General features: G+C 45.0%; 2 protein-coding genes and 1 long non-coding RNA gene across 4 annotated transcripts in view; 1 reads left to right on the top strand and 2 right to left on the bottom strand.

Annotated features, from left to right (window-relative positions):
* The window catches only part of ARID4A (AT-rich interaction domain 4A), a 46,534-nt gene extending 45,807 nt beyond the window's left edge, over positions 1 to 727 (bottom strand). Inside the window, exon 1 of one of the 2 annotated variants that reach the window (XM_074543983.1) lies at positions 600 to 727. The gene's annotated coding sequence lies outside the window, so the exon portion shown is untranslated. The remainder of the gene's footprint in view (positions 1 to 599) is intronic. The other variant, XM_074543982.1, reaches the window with a different exon arrangement.
* LOC106629666 (uncharacterized) lies at positions 11 to 15,342 on the top strand. Its single transcript, XR_012580937.1, has 2 exons — positions 11 to 4,308; positions 5,485 to 15,342. It is a non-coding gene; the product is annotated as an uncharacterized LOC106629666 (long non-coding RNA).
* On the bottom strand, positions 14,406 to 24,216 carry PSMA3 (proteasome 20S subunit alpha 3). The gene is made up of 11 exons (XM_074543984.1): positions 24,104 to 24,216; positions 23,119 to 23,201; positions 22,469 to 22,592; positions 20,999 to 21,100; positions 20,832 to 20,905; positions 20,220 to 20,292; positions 19,241 to 19,306; positions 16,718 to 16,764; positions 15,151 to 15,218; positions 14,945 to 15,009; positions 14,406 to 14,594 (listed from the first exon to the last, which is right to left on the bottom strand). The coding sequence occupies exons 1-11, from the start codon at positions 24,122 to 24,124 to the stop codon at positions 14,550 to 14,552; spliced, it is 768 nt and encodes a 255-aa protein (XP_074400085.1). The 5' UTR covers positions 24,125 to 24,216; the 3' UTR covers positions 14,406 to 14,549.
* Positions 24,217 to 24,259: the final 43 nt, after the last annotated feature.

Consider the following 24,259-nt stretch of genomic DNA (forward strand, 5'->3'; position numbering starts at 1 on the left):
GGGAGGCTGAGGGCTGCGCGCGGGGCTCCCCGTGAGGGGCGGCGGGGGGAGCCCGGGCAAGGCTCGGCGGAGGGAGGGAGGGAGGGACGGAGGGAAGGAGCCGCCGCCCGTCCCGGCCGCGCCGAGGGAGCGCGGCCGCCGCTTCCCGCCGGGCGGCCCCGCGCTCGGTGTGTGTCACGTCGCCATTTGCTCCGCGGGGCTCAGGGGCCGCCGCCCCCCACCCGCCCCGGCCCCCTCTCAACTTTCCGCGGCCCCTCGGGCCCCCTCCTCCTCCCGGGACTTGTGCCTCCCGCCCCCCGGGGCAGCGCCGCAGCCCCCCGGCCCAAGGAGCGCGGGGGCCGATCCCGGGGATACCGGGACAGAGTTGGGGGGTCCCGGTCCCGGGGGTCCCGCTCCGTGATGGGGGCGGCGCGCGCGCCCGTGCGCTCCCACAGGGCGGGGGAGGGGGGGCGGGGGGGGGTTTAAAGCGCAGCTCCCGGAGCCGCTTCGCGTCCCCTCCCCCGGGACGGCGGCGCGGCAGCCGCAACTCCGCCGCCGCTACCGCCGCCTCTTCCTCCTTCTCTCCTTCCTACTCCTCCTCCTCGCGCGTCCCTTCCTACCTGCGAACTCCTCGTTCCGCAGCCCCCGCGCCGCCCGGGCCCCTCCGCAGACGGCGGCGGCCCCGGCTGAGCGCGGCCCCCGCTCCGCCCCCCCTCTCTCCCGCCCCCCTCCCCCCCCCGCGCGCGCGGACCCGCCCCGCGCCGCAGCGCGAGCCCCAATAAACAAGCGGCGGGAGCGGGGCCGCTCCCATTGGCCGCCGCCCCGGCGCCCCGCGCGCATTGGGCCGCTGCGGACAGCACCCCCATTGGGTGGCGGCGCGGCCCCGGGAGCACAGGATTGGCCGGCGGCGGAGACCGGAAAAGGAACGACGCGATGCGATTGGCTCGGGGCGGGACGGGCGGGAGGGAGGGGGAAGGACGGGGAGGGGGCGGGACGGCTGCCATGGGGGCGGAGCCGGCGCCAGCGGCGCGCAGGCGCGGCGGCCGCGGCGTCGCAGGCGCCATTTTGTGCGCGGCTCTTTCCCATTTTAGGCCGCGGGGAGAGGGAGGAGCGGGACCGTCCGCGGGATCGGTGGAGGGAACGGCCGGGAAGTTTATTCTGAGCTCCGCTGAGGCGGCACCGCATCTCTTCCCGGCGGTACGACCTCTTCACCGGGTCTCCGTGGCGACCCCGCTCGCGGCGGCGATGGCGCAGGAGCGGGCCCGGCCGGAGGCGGAAGTGGAGCGGCCGCCATGGAGGCGCCGGGACCGCCCGCCGTGAGGGCGCGGAGCTGCCGGGGCGGCCCGAGCGCCCGCAGAGACACGCCCGGGGTGCAGGTAGGGGCTGCCGGCCCGCGCCGCCTTCCCGCGGGGGAGGGCGCGGCTCCGCCGCCCTGCAGCGGCCCCGTGACGCGTGTGGGGAGGGAACGCGCCCGGCTCCTGCTGCTCCAGCGCTTCCCCACGGTTCTCTCTGCAGGGACAGCGATAGCAGTGCGGGGACACGAGGGATTCCTCTGGGAGACGGGGGGGTTGTGCTGCCTGTACGGAGTGCGGCGGTACGAGGCGGGACACCCGCACCTGTCACGGTCCTCTGAGGGAGTTTGGTCTCAGAGACGAGCTTTGACTTTGCTAAGTAGCAGTTACAGGCCGAAGCCTATGATAAAACCAAATGCTTTAAATTTAATTTCACATTTTGACAGATTATACCGATCTTTTTTTTTTTTTTTTGTGGCATATGGTAATACAGATAGTTTTAATTTTATTTATAGTTTTGCGTAGTTTATATTGTGGAGTAACAGATCCGTAATTTTTATTCCAGAATGATGAGCATCTGTTTGACAGTGCTCGCTGTGAGCTAAAAGGCATCTCTAAGGGTTACCTAAAGCAACAGCAGGGCACCATTGTGTTAATTGACAGAAATAGATTATTAATTTAGGTGTGGTTCCCATGGAAGTTCTGCTTTGAAAGTGGGTTTTGTATTTTTTTCTTTTAATTAAATCTGATGCTTTAGCAATTGGTAAGTAATGGGACAGTTCTCCAGAGAGTTCAGTGAGCAGAGGTGGTGCAGGTAAGCTCTGAAGGTTTAATAATGCACAAAGCACACAGGACTTGTTTGGAATTGACTGCAGGCAAGGCCTGACATGGAGGAAAGGTCTGGAATTTTGGTGTTTGGATCTGGGTTGTAAGTATAAAGATGGCTGAAGATCTCTACAGAATTTGTAGAAGTTGAGGCATTTAGTGTTGAGGGAGCTTTGATTCTGTGCTGTCATTCTGTTCTATGCAGGGGATAAAGTGGAGAGTGTCAGAGGGGAGCCTAGAGGAGACCTGGAGAGGGACTTTGGCCAAGGGCATGGAGTGACAGGACGGGGGAATGGCTTTGCACTGACTGAGAGCTTCCATAGAGGAAGGAATTCCTGGAAGGTGGGCAGGCCCTGGCACAGAGCAGCTGTGGCTGCCCCTGGGTCCCTGGCAGTGCCCAAGGCCAGCTTGGAGGGGGTTTGGGGCACTCTGGGATAGTGAAAGTTGTCCCTGCTATGATAGGGGGTTGGAATTGGATGATATTTTTAATGTTCTTTCCAACCCAAACCATTCTCTGATTCTATTATGTCTAACCCAAATGTTAACAAAACTTCCAAAATTCCATTTGAATGTGAACTTCTGATCTCTGTGGAATGTATTGGGGAAATCCTGGCTTGGATTGTGAGCTGTTCCTGAGGCATGGTTTGTATCTCTGTACTGGGTGTAGAACCATTCAATAAATAACAGTTTGTGATTGAACTAATCAGTCTTGTTTCTGATTTCTAGCATAAAAACCCTGTCCCTGTGGATGTAGCAGTTACAGCCAGCACAATTGGGAGGCTCATGGCACATCACCCACCAAGCTGCTGTGAGCAAAAGGACTTTATTTCTCTATAGCCAGTGAGCAGGAGAGGTGACTTGTTCTTTTATGGTATTTATGAGCACCTAAGAATGCCCAGTGGGCAGCTCAGCACAGCACAAATGTTCTCAAGCAGCTTAGGGATGATGTCTGGTGTCATGGAATGAGAACACTCTGCTTTTGGCAAGGCAGGAAAAAAAGCCAAATTTTTCTTTAAATCTCTTTTTATTGGGATAGGAACTTCAGGACTCAAGAGTTGCCCTATGGTACTGAAATTTTTCATCCTAAATGTCATTGTTAAACAGCTCTGAAACTTGCAGCCATCCTGGCTGTGCTGGATCTTTGTGCCACATCCCCCTGTGCAAACCCTTAGAGGGAAACTCTGGGAATGAGTGGGAGAAATGAGCAGAGGAAGTGACTTGAAACCTTTTTACCATGGCCTGGAGTGTTCACTGCACACAGTTAACAGCTGAGAAGCTCTAGAGTGGGACACTCCCAGTAAGTCCTTGTAGGATCAATCTCTCTGTAAACAGACACACTGTGAGGTAGAAACATTTCAGTTTTTAGATCACTGTTCAAAGCAGCAGTGCTGGGTTATCTGTGCTCTGTTAGTACCAAAGGCCTTGTAGATACAGCATGGGAGGTTTTGCCTGCATTTAAGTTTAGCTTGAACAAATTAAAAGTTTCTTCATTTAAAAACAATTAAAAGCATTAAAGCACTGTAAGCATGGCACTGGTCATTGGTCACGTGGAATTCTGAGTGATGGCTGTAAGTAAATTAGTAAAAATAATGCACTTAAGCACTTGAAAATGTGTTTGGTGTATTAGTTGCAAAATAAACTTCTCCCAGAAATCTTGCCCAAAGTCTTCCACACGTGGCAGTGGATAAGAAAAAGCAAATTTAGGAATGTCTGTATCTTACAGTTCTCTATAAGAGCAGCAGAACAAGTCACTGCTGAATGTATCACGTGGCTTCCTTCAGATCACAGCTAAAGTAAGGAGATTTCTGGGATAAGTGAGATGGTTTTGTTCTGTTCAGTAATCACATCCTGCTCTTGACACACTGGATTTTTTGTAGCTAAAAGAACTCAGAATACACATACAATTGCAGCCAAAATCCTGTAGAAACATTAAAAATATTAGATCTTATTTTAACACTGATCTTCTTTCTATATAGTGAAGTACAGTGCTACTCTGACTTTACAGTTCAGGAGACTTTTACCTTTTATTTCTGTTTCCATTGTTCTTTTTTAATGCTCTTTTCCTTGGTGTTTTTGTAGTTAAATAGACAGAGAATCTGCAGAAGTGTTGCCTGTGTGGAACTGCAGCATTTCTGTACAAATACTGCAGTATTCACATGCTCCCCACAAAGCTGTATTATCTAAGTGATTGCAAACTGCTCAGAGGAGCATGGTAAGAAATTGTGAAGTGCATGTATAAAGAGAAAATCCCAATAAATTTGAAGTTGACAGCAAAATAAATCAGTCAGTAATAGCTGGATTGTAAAAATGGAAGATCAAACCTTTCCTGGTCACAGAAAAATTAAACTGTCAGCATCAACTTCCTTCATTTTTATAATCATGTGTGTGAGAGAGGGGGAAAAAAACCAAACTAACTTGAATGAAACCTGTTAAATGCTTACTTACATTTTCCCCAGCTCTGGGGCATTCCTGTCCTCAAGTTCAGATAATGGACATTTAATTATTTAGACATTTAATTGTTCAAACATAACTTCATGCTGATTTTAATCATTGCCTTGGGAGGGTTCTCACTGGAGACACAAAGCCTGGCAGCCCTCAGGAAGAGAATTGATGCATTTCCTCACTCAAGTTCAGTGCTGATTTCTTGGGTGTTTTACAGCAGTGCAGTATCTTCTGGACATGAGTAATGATGGAAATATTTGTGATGCAGAGCACTGTCAGAAATACTTGTGTGAGAAAAATCTCAGAACTGGCATTTCTATCAGCTCTGCAGGAATAACACTCACTTTGTAGCTGCTTTTCCCAGTAACACCAGTAAAGTGATCCGTGCTCAGCTGGGCCAGCTCTGGCAGCAGCCTCAGTGATGTCCAGGGAGCAGCAGCCTCGTTTCCTGAACAAACCACGTGCACAACAAAGATTTCTGAATAAACCAAAGCACAACAGAGATTTTGTTGTGCTTTGTGGCTGCAGGTGTGAGCAGGGTGTGCAGGAATTGGAGCCCTCTCAGCTCCTGGAGCTCTGACATCTGTCAGACAAGCTTTGAATGCCACACAGAAAATGGTCCTTGTTTTAAGACTGATTTGGTAATCTTGTGTTTGGACAGAACAAGAGCTGTGTTGTAAGAGGCTATTTTTATTCTTTCTGGTATGGAATTTTATGATAGCTGACATATTTGTATCAAATGTTAATGTTGGCTAATTTAGGAACTACATGCTTATTGCCAGGGTTTACTTCAGCGTGGATTCTAAAGCCAGTTTCTGCATGTTTTGGCAAGTGCTGTTAAGTTATCTGAATATAGATGTTTAATTTCTGTTTTGTTGTCTAATAAAGGGATGCAGGATATGGAATTTGATTACAAATACACTGAATTTCTTGTGTTATTTCCCAGGACTGCAAGGATATCCTGACGTTGGTGAGATAGTTACAGCTATGCTGGGAAGTCATGCAGTGTTGCAAAACAACTGCACAGCACTGCAGGGAAGCTGAAGATTTGTGCAGCAGCTTTAATTTAGATGTGGCAAAGGATTCTGTCATCACCTGCAATCAAGTGATCAGCCTGTCTTTCAAAACTTGAAGTAGGTGCTTGAAGTCAAATGAGAGTTTAGTTACTGTTCTGGGTAGCACTGCTCACAGGAGAATGTTCTTACATATTTCTCAAAAGAACACTTTGCATGCCAGCAGTAAAGGTGAAGGATCAGATATTTATATCTACCTGTCATTAGTTCCCTTTCAGGCTTTCTGAGTAACATTTCTCATGGCAGGCACAAGACAGTGATTAGTACCAGAAATGTATTTTGTGCATGTTCAGGCTGCATCAGTGCATCAAACATTCCAGTGTTGTAAACTTAATTATTTAAATTCTCTATGCTTTTAACTGGCTTCCAAATTATCTCTGCAGTTTGCAGCCTTTTTTCTTGGCTTCTGAGGTGGAAACCTTATTCCTGATGCAAATTCTTTATCTGTGAAAGTTTTGATCTTTCAAGGGGAGAAAATATGTTTCTTACAGGATTGAAGGAATAGTTTTGTTGGTAAATACAGTTACACATCTACAGGTTGAATATATTTTATGTTCTTGAAATAAACTTAAATGGAAAACATTTAAACTTCCACCTGAATTTCTAAATAGTCTGTATTCTTCCTAACAAAGTCAAATCTCTAGTTTATAATTACTGCTGCTTTAGTAAACTCCCATCTAAATCAAATGTACAGGGTAAAACTTGAAAGCAAAACCCATGTGGCTTTGGGAGTGGCAATTACTTATTTCATTGCTATGAAAACCAGCAGGAGAAAAACTCTTTGAAGTTCTGCATGTTGTATTTGAAGAACCCTACTGCAGTCTTTGAGTAAATTAAGATGCTGAAATAGAAGCTACTCCCCCGTAAATATTTACCTTCTAAGATCTACTTTGTAGCAAGTGTGGCCACTTTTCCAGCCTTTTGTGATACCACAGTGGGAGGAAATGTTTCGTGAGAGGTGTCTGTGCTGCCCATGGCTCAGGTGGGACTTGGGGAGCTGAAATGGGTGCAGAGAACTGACTCTGGCTGCATTCATTTCTTCACCTCTGTTAGATTCAGGCTTTTTTTCTTGGTCTCTGGTTTAGTGATCTGTCATGGGCAATCTGAAGTAAGAATCTTCCCTGCTTGTCCTTTTCTCCTACCTGTTGCTGGTTTGTATTTCTATATAATATATAAATACATATATAAATATATATTCTTATATATATAAAAATGTTCCCTGCTTATCCTTTTATCCTACCTGTTGTTGGTTTATATTTCTATATAATATATAAATATATATTCTTATATATATAAGAATGGTCCTTGCTTATCCTTTTCTCCTGCCTGTTGCTGGTTTGTATTTCTATATAATATATAATATAATATATAAATATATATTCTTATATATATAAGAATGGTCCTTGCTTATCCTTTTCTCCTACCTGTTGCTGGTTTATATTTCTATATAATATATAAATACATATATAAATATATATTCTTATATATATAAGAATCTTCCCTGTTTATCCTTTTCTCCTACCTGTTGCTGGTTTATATTTCTATATAATATATAAATACATATATAAATATATATTCTTATATATATAAGAATCTTCCCTGTTTATCCTTTTCTCCTACCTGTTGTTGGTTTATATTTCTATATAATATATAAATACATATATAAATATATATTCTTATATATATAAGAATCTTCCCTGTTTATCCTTTTCTCCTACCTGTTGTTGGTTTGTATTTCTATATAATATATAAATACATATATAAATATACATTCTTATATATAAGAATGTTCCTTGCTTATCCTTTTCTCCTACCTGTTGCTGGTTTGTATTTCTATATAATATATAAATATATATTATATATATTATATATATAATAATCTTCCCTGTTTATCCTTTTCTCCTACCTATTGCTGGTTTGTATTTCTATATAATACATAATATAATATAATATATAACTATATATTCTTATATATATAAGAATCTTCCCTGTTTATCCTTTTCTCCTACCTGTTGCTGGTTTGTATTTCTATATAATATATAAATACATGTATAAATATATATTCTTATATATAAGAATCTTCCCTGTTTATCCTTTTATCCTACCTGTTGCTGGTTTATATTTCTATATAATATATAAATATATATTTTATATATATAAGAATCTTCCCTGTTTATCCTTTTATCCTACCTGTTGCTAGTGTATATTTTAGACTGATTTTATTTTCCTCACTGTTTCCTGTGAAGACTTTTTCCTGCAGCAGTAGCCATATAATAAAAATCCAAGAAGGAAATAACGGTTTTATGAGTCATGCTCTCATACACCAGTGTGTGAAAAAGCTTGTGAAGTGGCTTGCAGGGTTCAGACTTTAACTAAAATGCATCTTTGCATACTTGTGCAGATAAAGAACAGGGTCCTGCACTGCTGGTGAGCCCTTGGACATGTGCACCTGCACACCAGGGGTGTCTCAGGCCTGCCTGCACTGCTAAGCTGCTGATTCAAATCCTTTATTGTTACACATGCAGAGTGTAGGGCAACGTGACCCAGCAGGATTCCCAGTCCTTCCTGTGACCCTGCAGAGCTCTGTGTGTGTCCCTGAAGTGTGTGTGTGTGGCACTGCCAGCCTGCACCCTGGCACAGAGAGGGAAGCAGCAGCATTGCTGTTCAGCAAAAGAAAGCTGGTGGGGGCAGTACTTGCATGGCCTCTCTTCCAGGGCTTTTGCTCGTCCAAATGATTTCAGTCACTGCAGGTTAATTTACTTTTCAGCCTCAGCTAATAAGACTGCAGTTGGTCAGTATTGATTCTTACTTAAAAGTATTAATGCCCTAAGTCTTTTGAATTAAATGTTTTGAGCTGTAAGTAGCTGCTGTTGGTGAGAACCTACAGTTCAGCCAGTGATTAAATTCTGATTTTTTTTTCCTGCTCAGCCATCTTTTCCAAAGCCATTTTTCATTTGTGTGTGTTTTTGGAGGCTGTTATTCCAGGTAGCTCATTTCCAGGTGGCCAGGGACTTGGCTGCCCCATCAACACTAAAGCTGTTAATTAATTGCCAGACTGTGCTGTTTGCTGGAGTTGGTACCTTCAGGGATGTGCCTTCCCCTGCAGGGCTCCTGTGCAGTGTCACCTCATTAGCTACAGCTCTAAACAGAGCTGTGGGACATTCAGAACTCTGACAGAGCAAAATACACAGCTTTTTAGAGGGTTTTGTTATTCTGGATCAATGGAAGATGTATTTGTGGGAGTGATCTGTCTTGTCCTTGTACACAGCACAACAGGATACACTGGTGTGAGGGTAGGCACAAGCTGGGGAAGCAGCTCTTGTTAAACCAACTGATGGAAAACACATTTAGTACATTTGGCTTCAGCCTCAAACAGCATTTCAGGTTTGTTTGTGTTCCTGATGTGCACAGAAGTGTTTGGGGGAAATAGGCTCTCCCTTGGTGGGCTTTGTTGGCTGTGGGAGCACCTGGGGTTAGAATTGAAAGTGAGCTTTGAACATTCTGCTAAAGAAGCTGCTGCTTCCTGTGCTGCTCCTGTCACCTGGTAATGCAGTCTCATGGAACAGCTCTCTGTTCTTTCTGAAGGTAATGAAAGGAGCAGATTTCCTGCTTCTCTAAAACCCCAACAAACAAGATAAAATTTAACTTACAAATATTTAGGCATCACTTGGGTGGGTTTGGGGGTGTGTGGGTGTGTTTGGAATGCATCAGTTTTTGGGTGAATTCACTATAATTGCACTTACTCCTAATCTGGTGAAATTGGAATCCTAATGACTGATTTTGGATATGCAGACAGTGTGTGAACCAAATGATATCTAATTCTGTGCAGCAATAAAGCACACCATGTTCTTTCTAAACCCTTGATTGGCTTGTTTTATCACATTGCCTAAAATGGTATTAGCAGTGGGCAGTTCCTACTGTTTTTAGGGGAGACTTGAGGGGATTTCAGATTTTTCCTGTATCTGAAGATATGCATGTGTTTGGACTACAAACTGTGTGATGCTGCTGCCTGCTTCATTCTAGTTGTCCATTTTTGGTTGGCACAGCAACTCTAAGAACCATTTTTAAACAACTCTTTCAGAGTCCTTTAATAGCAATGTACTGAAGATGAAAGAGCACTGTGTGGGGGTGGCTGCATCCATCTGGAAAAAGGAAACTTGGTTGTAGATCCTGTGTTCTAAAATACTAGAATGTATTTACAGTAAGGCAAGGCTTAACTCTGCTACCACTTGTTTTCTGCAGCTCTGGGTAATTAGACATAATAGGCAGCAAGATGCTCTAGAAAGGAAAGTTACAAGCAGTTGGCATCTCAAAATAGCTCTCAGTTCTTAAGTAGAAGAAACTTCCTTGCTGCATGCAACCTGAAAAACTGGTGGGCAGAGGAAAGCTGGTCCTTGTCTTACAGACATGCAACTGAAAGAAGAAAATGAGGGGGAGAAAACAGACTCTGTGCTGTATTTTTGGTGCAATTACAGCATCAGAATTGTCATGACAATCCAAACTATTTTTCTCTTTGTAATCTTTCAACTGTGTACTTCATTTTAAGGTCATGCTGAGATGCATTACTGAATTGGCTGTTTTGTGTTCCCTTCTATGGCTGTGGTTTTATCTTCAGGAAGAGACTTGTAAAAACACCCTGGAGTTGTTCCAAATCTCCTTCCTTAAGGGTGCCTGGGAGTGCACAGGCAGGAGCATCCCAGCAGTGCTGCTTCCACATGGCCATCACACCCTCAGCATGTGGGGCTTTAACCTCAGGCCATCGAGCTATTTTTGGTGCTGAGAAGTTACAAATGAATGACCCAATGCTTGGCATACTTCAGATCTGCATGAGGCAAGTTCTGCTTGGAAAGTTTCCTTCCTGAGAGTCAGCACCAAATAGAGATGAGTAGGATTTCTTTTGGAGATGGCCTCGTGGATGTCTGCCACACAGAATATTTCATATATGGGTTACTTCTGACAATCTTGCCATCATTTCATCAGCACTACTAGCAGCTGGAAAGAGGCTTTTATCCAAGCCAATAACTTTTATGGCCTTATTAGAGTAGCATAAAATTAATTATCTTGATGCAATAGCCTAAAGTTGTTTTTTGAACTCTGCAAGTGCACTTTCATATTCTAAAATCTGCCCTGGTGCAGTCATGGAGATGGATAAAATAACCAGATACTGGAGCCTATAGTTTTGTCATTTGTCACCTGCAGTTCACCTAGTCCCCTTCTTAATTTCCTTGAGCCAAGCTGCTGTATGTGGAGTTGCTGACTAAATAATTGTAACAGGAATGTGACATACCCAGCCTCAATAAACAGCAGAGTAGTGATTCACCAGGTGCTGAGTAACAGCCACTGGATGTGAGAGACTTGGGGAGGAGGAAGCATCTCACTCAACAGGCTGCTCTTGTGTCATCCTTGGATCTGTGCTTCTGGAACACTCCTTGGGTGAGGGGTGACTTGGAGCTCAGGGCTGACTTGGGCTGTGGCCTCTTCCTTCCTGCTGTGCTGGCAGCCCCTGCTTTGGGTCCTGAGCAAGAACACCCCATTGGAACCCTGCAGTGTTTCAGCATGGCAAGGACTGGAGTTCTGCATTCCAAGTGGGAATTTAACTTTGTGCTCTCTGATGTGTTCCCATAAATGGCCAGAGTAGGACAAAGGAAGTAACCTACTTGTGGAGCCTGAAGGAAGCAGTGCTGCTTTTCTGCTATCTTTAGATCTGAAACTTCCCAGTGCTTTGGGCAGAAATAACCCAAGCAAGACTCCCAGACTCACCTCTTGCTCAAATCTCTAATTCAGAAGATTTCACCCTGCCATTTGTTTGCCTTGCAAAGCATTTTTACATTTTAGTTACACTGAAATTATAACTGGCCATTTTCAAGCCAGCTGCAAAAGCTAATTTTAATTTTAGGGAAGGGGATCCAAGCCTGCCTTCTGTAGGAATTTATGCTGCCTTTCAAACCTTTATGTTGGCTGCCTGACCAGGTGTTGTTCTCTGGGCTTAAATCAAACTCCTGTCCTTAGATGTTGTTTAAGCCTGCAGGATATGGGGGTGTTTATAACAGAGCCAGATTTCCCCCCTAGTCCTGTAGTTAAAAGAGAGCCTCTGCTAAATATAAGCTTTTTGGTTGTTTGCAATTTAATGTTATTTTCTCTTGTTCTGGAACAGATCTAGTTGTCACCTAAATAATCTCAGATCCAGCTTGAGCCCTTCTGGAACTTGTTCACCAAGTGATTTCCTTCAGACAGCTCCATATATTTATAAAAAAAAAAAAGGTCTTCAGCATTAAAATTTAATCATGCTTTGCTGTCCCACTGCATTTTTAGTTCCTTTGGTCAGTGTGGCCATAGCAGCCACTTCCTTCTTTTTTAAACATTTCTTCCCCTTCTCAGCTCCAGTGTTTGACATAGCAACAAGTAAATAATTTTCAGTAGCAAAACTCATTGAAGTTTCTGTTTAGCCTATCAGCTGTGGACTAAATTACTGAAACATTATGATGACTAATGTACTACTGTATAATTAGTTAATTTTTAAGTAACTAAAATTAATGAGTTACTTGTTAAATACAGTGTGGTTGCCTCATGGAACTGCAGGGTTACCAAAATAGCTGTCACAGAGGAGTTGCAGTAGTTTTGCTGCTGGAATGAGTTGGGCTAAAAATCTGTTCTAATGTTCCTGGGCCTTGCTGACAAGAGGAAGCAATGCTGAACCAAAAAAAAGCAAATTTCTTTTCTCACCTTCTAATGCTCATTTTTTCTTTCCCCATCTGCAGTCTAGGAAATGAAAGTAGGTTTTTTTTCCTTACCATAAAATTTTCATTAACAAACTGAGTCTATACTCTGGTAAATTAATGATTAAATTTGGAAAATAATCTGCCAGTAATAACCTTCTTGGTATTGTTTAACTAAACTTTGCCATGACAAGCAAGACACTGGGGAGCACTTTGCATGTACTGCTCTCTACAGCCTCTTGAAATTGCTTTTCATGGGACTTTTTGCTTGTGGTGAAAAGGTACAGAAAAATTAAGTGTTGGTCCTCAGAGGAGCTTTTTAAATTGCCATGTTCTTCAAGAAGTAGTTATTTAGAGATTTTGGATAAGCAAGTAGGTGGCTGTGCACCTCTTATCTCTTCATATTCCTTCAATTTTATCTTTAAATATGCACAGCTGGTCCTGCTCTTCTCCCTGTGCCCTGAAATGTGGCTGTGGGTGGTTCCAGCTCCTGTCCCCAGCTGTGGGTGGCTGTCACTGAAGGGATCACAGGGGTGGATGGGTGCTGTGGCCACACAAGGACAACCTTCAGTCCCTTTAGCAGCTCACAGTGTGTGCTGCAAACACCAAACTCATGGGTCTGATCCTGGATTGATGATCCTTCTGGCTCCCTTCCAACTCAGAATATTCTGTGATTTTAGGAACAGAATCAGGAACTTCCCTGCTGCCATTGCCAGTGCACAGATCAGCCTCAGCTGATGCTTTAAGGTGCTGCTGAGTTTCCTGGCTGGCCTGGCCTGTGGCTCCAGGAGCTGAGTCAGCAGGAAGCTGCAGTAGTAAATTCATTCTGGAGCCCTGGAATTCCAGGAATTCCACTGCTGACTCAGAGCAGCAGCTGCTCTGCTGCCTCAGGAGGTGGCACTGACAGAGGCTGCCTGTCCTGCCCCCTTCTGTCCCACAGGAGCTCAGGGAGCCTGAAGTGACACAGTCAGAGCCACCTCCCTCTGCTGCCCTTCCCGTGCCACAAAAAGGAAACAGAAGCTGCTCTGTAGTCCTGGTACAAAGGAGACTGGAGAAGGCCAGGTATTTTTCAAATTACCTCTTTAAAAATCAACCTGTAAGGGAAAGCTTCTGTTTTAAGTGCTGGTGAATATCAGTGTGCAGTCCTAAAGCTGAGGAGTTTGATTCATTACACAAGTATGCATTTTAGATTAGCAGGGCCATTAGAATTTTAACTGCATGTACAAACAAGACTTCAAAATTTAACTGAGTTGTAAGGTGGTGGTGAACAGAACAGTTTATTACCTTCTAGAATCATATGGGTCAGAATGGACCTGAGAGATCTTCTCCTTGCTCTCCCTTGCCATGGGCAGGGTCACCCTCCACCAGACCAGGCTGTTCCCAGCCCCATCTGCTGTTTCAGAAGTTTGAAGTGACCAGAACAGGCAGGCTGTTTTCCTAGGAAGTGGGGAATGACAGCAGCAAAGCTTGTTTTTCTCTTCTGGAAAGGTCAACAATTGATGAAGCTGATTCAGAAGTGTGTTAAGATTAACTACAGCTGAATAAAAGAGTTTAAAAATAGTTTGCCTCTTCAAGCATTAATTCCAATTACATTGCTTAATAGATCTCACAGCTTTAGAACTTAACACAAGCACTGTTTTAAATTGAATTAGTTTTTAATTCCTCCTACTCCTCCACTAAGCCTAGGCTGAGTACTTCAGATTAACATTCCTTTAGCTGCTCTCCTGGGTGTTGCACAGGCTTTAGGAGCTGTGAGCTGTGCACATCACCCTGAACTGTGCCCTGCTGCTGGAGCTGGCCCTGTCCTCATCTCTGCCTAGAGCAGGCACAGACTGGCTGTGAACAAACTGCACATTGTGCTGCTGCTTAATCAAGGAAGAGCAGAGTGCTCATTTTTAATATTAAACTATGCAGCATTAACAAGAGACTTGTCTGGTGTATAAACAGATTGTTTTTCTGTGCACAGCCTGGCTCAAATGGAGTGCTTAGGAAGCAACAGCAGCCTGATAATGTCTTTCCTTTTTAATGTCTCCTTAGATACAGTTGCTGGCCTATACATTTTGAAATAAAAGCTAACAGACAGTAAAATGGAAAATTTATTAGTGCAAGTTGGTCAGTTGGTTTCTTCCAACAAGAACACAACAGCATCCCATGCATAATGCATTATAAACAAACCTGCTCTAAGATAAGAAAAGTTGGACTTGTTTTGGAGTAACAATGTGTTACATATTGTCATCATCTGACTCATCTTCCTCTTTCAAAGATTCCTGTTTAAAAAAAGAAAGTATAATTATAGTCTAACAGTTGTTTTATAATTCAGCCTGCAATAAACACAATGAGTTTATGCAGCTTCACACCCCTCTCCCAGAGCCCAAACCCTTGCAGGCAGCACAGCTCCCATCAGTACATGGACCTTTGAAGGGCAAGACCCCACTTGTGGCAGGCTGTGAATTAACAGTTCCTGAGAGCAGAACCATGCAGGGTTACACTGTAGCCTCCCCCCTGTCCCTTCCCATAACCCAGCTCACACTGAGGGATGTGCTGGGGTGATACATTCCCCAGGCAGCTCAGCAGTTTGACACCAAAGCACTGCAACAACACCAAAGTCATAACTCACCTTGGCATATTTTTCTGCTTCTTCTCTGATGTCTTTGGGAACAATTTCATGTTTTCCATTGGTTACTGCCAATAAAAAGAATATGTCTTAGTTACAATTCACACAAGGACCTGACATACAGAGTGAATTTAAGAAGCAATGTTTTTGCTTTAGTTACAAAAAGTTATACATTTTTGGAGTTTATAGAAATTATAGAAATGCATTACTTTCTCCAACCCAGCTGAGTTCCAGCTCAAAAGCTTTATCCTTTACTTCATCGTGAACTATGTAGATTCTGAAAGGAACAGACAAAGAACAGATTAGAACAGACTGACCAACAGGCTAAATATACTTTGTTCCTGTCACAGATTTCTTCTGTTCAAGCATCCTCATGATTAATAGAAGCTCTCCTTGTGCCTCCTCCCCCACCAAAAACCATCAGAGAATTTTCCAAGCTTAACTGCTAATCTAACAACACCTTAAATCATTACAGCAAGATGCAGGTTGAGATGTTCAAGTTGCCCTAACTGGAACAAACATGAAGATTTAGATACTGCAGGACCAAGGCTGCATCATCACTGCTAGATCAGTTATAATGCAGCCTGGAGTGTCCTGCATTTCCCCTGCAAACCTTACTGCACTTTACACTTAGCACTAAATCCCAAATCAGACACAGTGTTTTGAATCAGAAGTCTGTACAGATTTCCAATGTGGTGCTCATGGCAAACATGGAAATGGGAATTAAAACTCCAAGTGGGATCACAGCACACACAGTGCCAGCCAGAGCAGTGATCACTGCTTAGCCTGTGGGATAGAAATGGTAACACTGCAATAAGAAAACTGATTTGATTCATCCTGTTCCTGCAGAACATGCAAACAAACTGGAACAATTCTGGGCTGAGACATCAAAACAGCAGGACTCACAATAACCTGTGGCTTCACTATTTAAGAAGCCTGTATTTTGTATTTCTTAGTTTGCTTCAGAAAGCACTAAGTCAGAAGTTGAAAAATACCAGCAATTCCTACCCAGTGTGGAAACCTTGGAGATAGTGGAGGAAGGCAGGACACCCTCAGCAGCACACTTCAGTGAAAACAAACACTGCCAGTGAACACTGGTGTCCAGGAAAATGCCCCTCTGTGCTTACAGACCCTCCTGTCTGCAAGCTGAGGTCATCTCCAGGCCTTTCTCACCTTTCAGCTGGTTACAAACCTTTTGCAACAAAGTGTAAACCTTCACAGACTCCTGAAGAAATCACTGCTCTGGACTGTGCCTACTATTTTAGGTTTAAAAGTTATTAAAATCTTTGCTACCTTGTTCAGTGCTACTAAGGAGCTGAATTGGAGCTGAAAAACAGAGCCCTGTCTAGAGCTGCTGCTGAGTTTGAGCTGAAGAAGAACTAGAACAAAATTATTTTCATTATTATGAATTATTTTAAAATGTCTAATAACAATACAGCTATACTGAATATATTCCTTTAAAGAATTTCTACTTTGCTTCTTTCCCAAGCATTTGAGTCTTTTTTTTTTAGGCTGGGTCCAAGATCTCAGCATCATTTGTGGGCAGCTCCTCTCTGAAGCACCAGGTCATTGTTGAAACAACAACTACTTCAGAAGCAGCACACCAACAAGTTTCCCTTCATCTGTCACTTGGTTTAAATATTTTAAAACCAGGGATTAGAGTCAGACAGTTTAACACACAACACCCAATTGAAAAGGAACAGCCTCAGTTTGAAACCAAAACAAGCTCACCAGGCTGGATTTTTGTCAAGTTGGAAAAACAGGTTGCAGACTTACATTTTTGCAACTTCTTTAACAACATCACGGCACGTCATCTCCTTCATCTGCAAGCCAAAGACATACAGAGATGAGATTTTTAATAAAAGAATATAAATCTTCCACAGGAGAGGCTGTGCATGTGCCTGATGAGCTTCATTTCATGTTCAGTAATCAAAGGAACAGAAAAGGCCAGAACCAAATTTCTTCTCTACAATGCATCTTCCAGCCTGCTCTATGCAAGTCATTCATCCAGGGAAGAATCTTACAACTGAAAGATTCTAGGAAAAAAAATACTACTTGGAAATTTCCCAGTTTAAAGCACTCAGCAGCTGAAATCTCAGCAGCCTAACTGGTGATGCTGGCATCCTCAAAGCTTGGCATGTTCCTAGATGCTCTATGCTCAACTGATATAAAATAGCCACATATATTCACATGGAATACTGGTATTCCTCCAGGCAGCATAGGAATACTTGTGGTCTTACCAACATTTCATGCAAGTAATTTTGGGTTTTAAGTAATGCCCCAAGAGGAGGATTATTGTTTAACAACCAACTGCCTGCCTGAGCAAGGCAGCAGCATCTCATTTCACATTTTCTCAGGTTTTTGGCAGCTTCACAGTTCATCAGAACAAAGGGTGGTGCAGATTTCCAGCACATAATAAACTTGTGTTTTATAGCTCAACTTTTCTGGCCTATGAAGCAGTAATATATCTTCCTATATTTCATTAATGCAATTTACCATCTCTTCCAATTCCCAAAACATTTTCAAATTCTTTGCATGGCAGGCAGTTGTAAGGCCCTGGTGAAGGGATTAAGATGACAGGAGTTTATGTGGAATGTCACAGCCCTTTCTGGGGTGAAGCAACAGGCACAGAAGAAATGCCCAGGCCTGGTTAGACACATGTGCCATCACAATCCCATCTGGAGAATTCCCTAAACACAGACCCACTGCCTTTGTGACACTCAGTCCAGAACGGAAATGTAACTTGTGCCACACAAACATTTAAATGATGAATATTCATGCATATAAAGTGAGCAGTCAAACAGAAAACCCAAAGCTCTACTGCTGTCATATTTGCAAAAAAGAAAACTGAAGTCAATTTAATTTCTGCCATTATCCTTCTCCCATCCCAGCTATGTTAACTCTGCAGACAATGAAAGTAAACAATGTGAACAGTTTTATCCCAGGAGTTAATCATGATCTTGTCCATGTATCAAAAACCTGTAACAGTATCAGAGCTGCAGAAAATGAAGAGATTAAAGCAGCCCCTGCACAACTACAAGTTTTCCCACAGCTGAGTTACAGACATGAAATGCACAGGATGTGATCAATGCAGGGTGTTCTTCTTGCCCCCTCAGGGTTTCACAGAGTGTCCTCCCCAGCCAGAGCTGCTCTGCAGCCCCCCCAGGCAGGGATGGAGTCCTGACTCCCTGCTTGCCTCTCCCTTTCCACCTGCACTCATCTCTCCCAACAAACAAATCCCAGCTGGCCATCAGCTGCATCACCCCACAAAACCTTCTGTACTTCTGCTTTTCCCACCTTAGCTTTGACAAATTCACCTTGTCACAATCAGCTGTGACCTGCAAACCTGCCCAGTCCACAGTGGGCAAATTTCTGGGCAGGTGGGGCTGGACTGACCCCACAGAGCTGGGCAGGATCCCACACCTCAGTACTGGGGACCCCTCAGCAGGGCCTGTGCCACACCTCTGTGCAGATGTGCATTTACAGCTCTGCTGCCAAGGTCCAGGAATTCACATCAGAAACTGCACAAGTTTTGGAAAATCCCAGCACTGCACAGAAAATGAATATTTGGAGTAATTTGTGTGCTATCAATGTGCACACACAGGAACTGAATTATGATTTCCCAGGTGCCACAATTCCAGAATAAAGATCAAATGATCATGCAGGCCTCTCACCTTTAATTTGGTATTCAAAACTGAGTGAATCAAGTCTAGAACATTCTCATTTTTCCTGTATTTTTTCAGTCATGATGCTACAGCACTATAAATAGGCTATTCTTAAAAATGGAACAATCATATAAACTCTGAACCTTTCCATGAACAGCTGTGACATCCCTCTGCAGACCAAAAATATATTTCTATTTTATCACATAACTTCATGAGACAGACCAGGAGAAGGATTTTGATTCCATGTTGTCCCCAAGGGTGTCAGATATTAAAACACATGAGGAAAACAGAAATCTTTCAAGATTCTAAAATAATTTCAATCAGCTAAAAGCACACTTCAATACTTTTTGGTTGTCTTCTCTCCACAGACCAGTTTGTCCTTAGCAAGAGCAGAATCGTCTAAAACCTTTGGGAAAAAATAAATACAGCACCCTGCCCAATGCTGCCCTATGGTTTTCATTCAGAATTAAAAACTCATTTATACTTTTATATTCACTCACTTGGCTCACTGGCAAATGTACAAGAAAATATTTCACCTGCTTCTCCTGCATTTTATGTATTTCAGGCACCCAAAAGGTAACATGGTAAGGCAGGAATATTTGTCTTGAGACAGCACAACACTGTTAGACCATACCTGGAGTTTTTCTATCTCTGTTTTTGCAGCCTGCCTGGCTTTACCAATGGCACAACCCCAATAACCCTAAAAAAAAAAAAAAAAGAAATAAACAATATTAAAATTTAATTAAATACCAGACCCTCTACACCTCTTACTGTCACTTAGCACATGACAACCCCACCTTACTCATAATGAGAGGCCAAAAAACCCTTGGAATTGTTCTCTCTTGGAGCACATCCCCAAATTGTTGAATAGAGCCCAATTACTACATCAGTACCACCACTATTGATAAAAAAAAGTGTTCAATAATTCCTGGAAAGAAATTTATCAGCTCAAAATGCTGTAATAGATTTTTTTAATTGCTGTTATAAAAAATGGAAGAATAAACTAGAATTAGTTTGAAGAGAGAAGTTAAATATGAGCTACAGAAGTTCTACAGGATCCAAGCAAACCCCAAGCTAAACCCACCTACTGCAAATGTATTTGAAGTGTCAACACATAAAATGTAAACATTTCTATTTCTCTCAACAGCCATGGTACTGGATATACTGCAAGAAAATTTTAAGAAATCCAGCAGAAAGAGTGTGCATTGACCTGTGTGTAACACACAGCTGAAAATGCAGCACTAACAACAATTAATGACAATTCTGTTTTGCTTTGGTTTGCTGCTGGCAGGCAGTGCCAGAGGAGCAGCCCTCTCTCAGCTGAAGCATTCAGAGAAGGGGCATCACTGCAATTCTTGTCTTTCTGGAGCAGTGCATGGGAGTTCTCACTGGACTCTCAATTTCTGACAGACAAACATTAAACTCATTTCCCAGCTGCACTTGTAAGAAATACACAGTGTTTGTTTACAAGGATGTGCAAAGGGGCAGCAGTGATTCAGCAGAGATCTCCCCAGGCAAAAGGAGAAAACAACAGCAGCTCTTTGGGACCAACACTATTTTCCCAGCTAGAAAAGGAATTTATGCTAAGATGGAAATGTTTTTGACACACTCACGTATGAAACTCCTGATGGGTCAATCATGTACAGCTGTGCACCATCATCACTATCATAGGACCCCAACATGAAACTGGAGGAGAAAAGAGAAATTAAAACCTTTCCTTGTACCAACACACACAGAACTAGAGAGACTACACCAGTTTGGGTTTCCTACACCCTTCCTGGAGCAGAACTCCTCCTGTCCTGCTACACTGTTGAGTAATGTGCCTACAACAGCACCTGCACGTTGCCAGAAGCATTTTACTGATCAGTGGCCTGGAGCAGGTCTCTGTTTATCAGCCCTTGGCACCAGAGTCACACAGAGCTGTAACCTGCTCTTTGTCAGGGCAAGCAGGGGGATTGCACAGGGAAGTTCAGCACAGACTGACTGGCACAAATCCTCACACTTTAAAAACCTGGGGCAAATAACCAGCTCTGTAGAGGGCTGGCAGAGCCTTATGGGAATACAAATTTCTCACCTGAGGTGTCAGACATACCCAAAAAGAAAGGGAAGGGATTCTTTAGGAGATGAACTGTGGGTTACTGATTCCAGGTTCCAAAAAGAACTCAGACAACTGAAGCAGTTCCAGCAAAAGCTATTGACAAACAGAGTGTGTGTGCAAGACTCACCTGCAGCCAAAGGGCCTGACAGCGCTGTACAGGGTGTAGGCATGCACGTACATGGCCACTCTGTCTGCAAGGTGCTGTGTGCAAAAACAGGAAAAATAAAACAGGGAATAAAATTTCATTCTCATGTCAGGAATAAAAGGCAAAAGCCCTGAGAGCTGCCCTCTCACCTTCAGGGGGATGTCATAGCCATAGTTAGACCTGAAGTTGGAAGCCTCTTCACGGGCGATGTCAGCCAAGGAGCGCGCGTCAGCCAGGAGCCCGGCCACGGCCTGCAGGGAGAGAGCAGCTGCTGACACACAGACAGACAGACAGACAGACACAGCCACGGCCTGCAGGGAGAGAGCGGCTGCTGACACACAGACAGACAGACAGACACGGCCTGCAGGGAGAGAGCAGCTGCTGACACACAGACAGACAGACAGACACACAGCCACGGCCTGCAGGGAGAGAGCGGCTGCTGACACACAGACAGACAGACAGACACGGCCTGCAGGGAGAGAACGGCTGCTGACACACAGACAGACAGACAGCCACGGCCTGCAGGGAGAGAGCAGCTGCTGACACACAGACAGACAGACAGACAGACAGACAGACACACAGCCACGGCCTGCAGGGAGAGAGCAGCTGCTGACACACAGACAGACAGACAGACACACAGCCACGGCCTGCAGGGAGAGAGCAGCTGCTCTGACACACAGACAGACAGACACACAGCCACAGCCTGCAGGGAGAGCACAGCTGCTCTGACACACAGACAGACACACAGCCACGGCCTGCAGGGAGAGAGCAGCTGCTGTGACACACAGACAGACAGACAGACACACAGCCACAGCCTGCAGGGAGAGAGCAGCTGCTGTGACACACACACAGACACACACACAGACAGACACGGCCTGCAGGGAGAGAACAGCTGCTGACACACAGACAGACAGACAGACACACAGCCACGGCCTGCAGGGAGAGAGCAGCTGCTCTGACACACAGACAGACAGACAGACACAGACAGACACACAGCCACAGCCTGCAGGGAGAGAGCAGCTGCTGACACACAGACAGACAGACAGACAGACACACACACAGCCATGGCCTGCAGGGAGAGAACAGCTGCTCTGACACACAGACAGACAGACAGACACGGCCTGCAGGGAGAGAGCAGCTGCTGACACACAGACAGACAGACAGACACAGACAGACACACAGACAGACAGACAGACAGACACACAGACAGACACACACAGCCTACAGGGAGAACACAGCTGCTTACACAGACAGACAGACAGACAGACAGACAGACAGACACACAGACAGACACACAGCCTGCAGGGAGAACACAGCTGCTTACACACACAGACAGACACACAGACAGACACACACACACAGCCTGCAGGGAGAGCACAGCTCAGCACACACCCACAATACACAAACACTCACACACACACACTCCTACCTCAAGTCTGGATTTTACTAATGTATGTTTAAAAGAATACATTACAAAAAACAGCAAAAACCACTGGCATTTCTGACTTCATACACACACACACATTAACATTACTTTCTTAATCTACTTATTTTTGACTCTCTGACTGATAAATTCACCCTTTTGAGGGGGTCACCTCACAATTTCTGCAGTGCCTTACCATCCCCACGTGCCTGTCGACATTGAAGAGGCGTTTGTTGGAGCCCTCCTCGTAGAGCTTGGACAGCACCAATTTTTCTACTCCAAACACAACTCCATCTTTGCATCTTATCCCAATTGCTGTACTGGAAAACAAGAAAAATGTCAGTTCCTCACAAGGTAAAATACTTCACAGACAATTATCAAGACAGAAGAAATAAGATTTCTCCCAAGGTAGGTTGGTCACAACTCCAGCGCTGAAAACAAGGGGGTGCAAAATGGTCTTAAAGGTCCCTTGAAACCCAAAAATCATCCTGGGATTGTGATTCTAATCCTGATCTGGAGCAGACAGACCCCTGGGTGACCCTGGCAATCCATCTCACTGCCTTTCCATTCCCAACATTCCTTCCCACACACTCCAGGGAGCAGAGACACTCCCAGAGCAGCTTCAGCAACACTGGGATGTCTCCATGTCAGGAGGAATCCCCAGGAAGCTGATACCCATTTACAAGGAAGGTGCTGAGCATGCCTCAATCCACATCTCTAAAATGGGCTTTTAGATCAGAACTCATTTCACCCCTCCAATTTTACCCTCATGTTTCTCTAGGCCAACAGCACTGCTGTAAAACAAGCCAAAAGAGCAAATATTTGATGCAGACATTTGTATCTTACCTGCTGTTCTCCACAGCTTTCATAGCATATTCCACTTGGAACACTCTGCCATCTGGAGAAAACGTGGAGGCTGACAGGTCATACTGTAAAAAAAACCACAATTCTCAGGAAGAAAAACCCACATCATATCACAGCATTTTCAGATTCATTGAAACCTATTCATTTAAAAAATTAAGCCTATTCATTTAAAAAATTCAAGACTGTCACTGCTAGAGGTGGTGTGAAGTCCCCAAAGCAGGCTGACCTCTCACATAAGACACAGAAACAGAAGAACACAGGGAAAAAAAGTCAGGAGAGGCCATTTCACAGTGCTGGATGTGAAATCACTGAGCATTACACAACACTCCGAACCCACGGGAGATTTGTCTGCCTTTACATTTCACAGAATCGCAGCGTGGTTTGGTTGGAAGGAACTCTCAGGATTATCCAGTTCCACCCTGCCATGGCAGGGACACCTTCCACCATCCCAGGGAGCCACAATCCCCATCCAGCCTGGCCTTGGGCACTGCCAGGGCTCCAGGGGCAGCCCCAGCTGCTCTGGGCACCCTGTGCCAGGGCCCCACACCCTCATGTGGTGAATTATTTGCCAATATCCACCCTCACTTTCTCCTGTGTCACTCTGTACCCGCATTGCTCTCTGCCACATCACTGCAGCTCCCGATCCACAGTCCCTCCCCTGCTTCCCTGCAAGTCCCCACTTAATTCAAACGCATGGATCACAGGAATATATTTGAAATGCATAATGTATATTATATAGAGGGGTATAAGCAGTGCATTATCCCGGCGCCCGCCCCGCCCCGCCGCCGGTTCCCCGGGCCTGCCGGGCCGCAGTGACTCAGCCGCCCGCAGCGCCCCGGAGCCGCCGCGCCGCGCTCGCCGCGGGCCCGGTGCGGCCGCGGGTGGGGCGGGGGCCGGGGGGGGCGGCCGGGCGGGCGCGCTGTGCCCGTGGCGGCCCCGGCCCCGCCGCCCCTCACGCCGCACTCACCCCGGTGCCGATGGAGCTCATGGCGGCGCCGCTGCCAGCCCGTCCCGCGCCCACCGCCCAGCAACGCGCGCTCCCATTGGCCGCCGCGCTGTGCGCACTGGGTGACGTCACTATGCACTACGTTAAATTATGTGTAATGAAGGGAGGCTTCACAGC

Source organism: Zonotrichia albicollis, chromosome 6 (genome assembly GCF_047830755.1).
Source record: "Zonotrichia albicollis isolate bZonAlb1 chromosome 6, bZonAlb1.hap1, whole genome shotgun sequence".
Taxonomy (NCBI): Eukaryota; Metazoa; Chordata; class Aves; order Passeriformes; family Passerellidae; genus Zonotrichia; species Zonotrichia albicollis.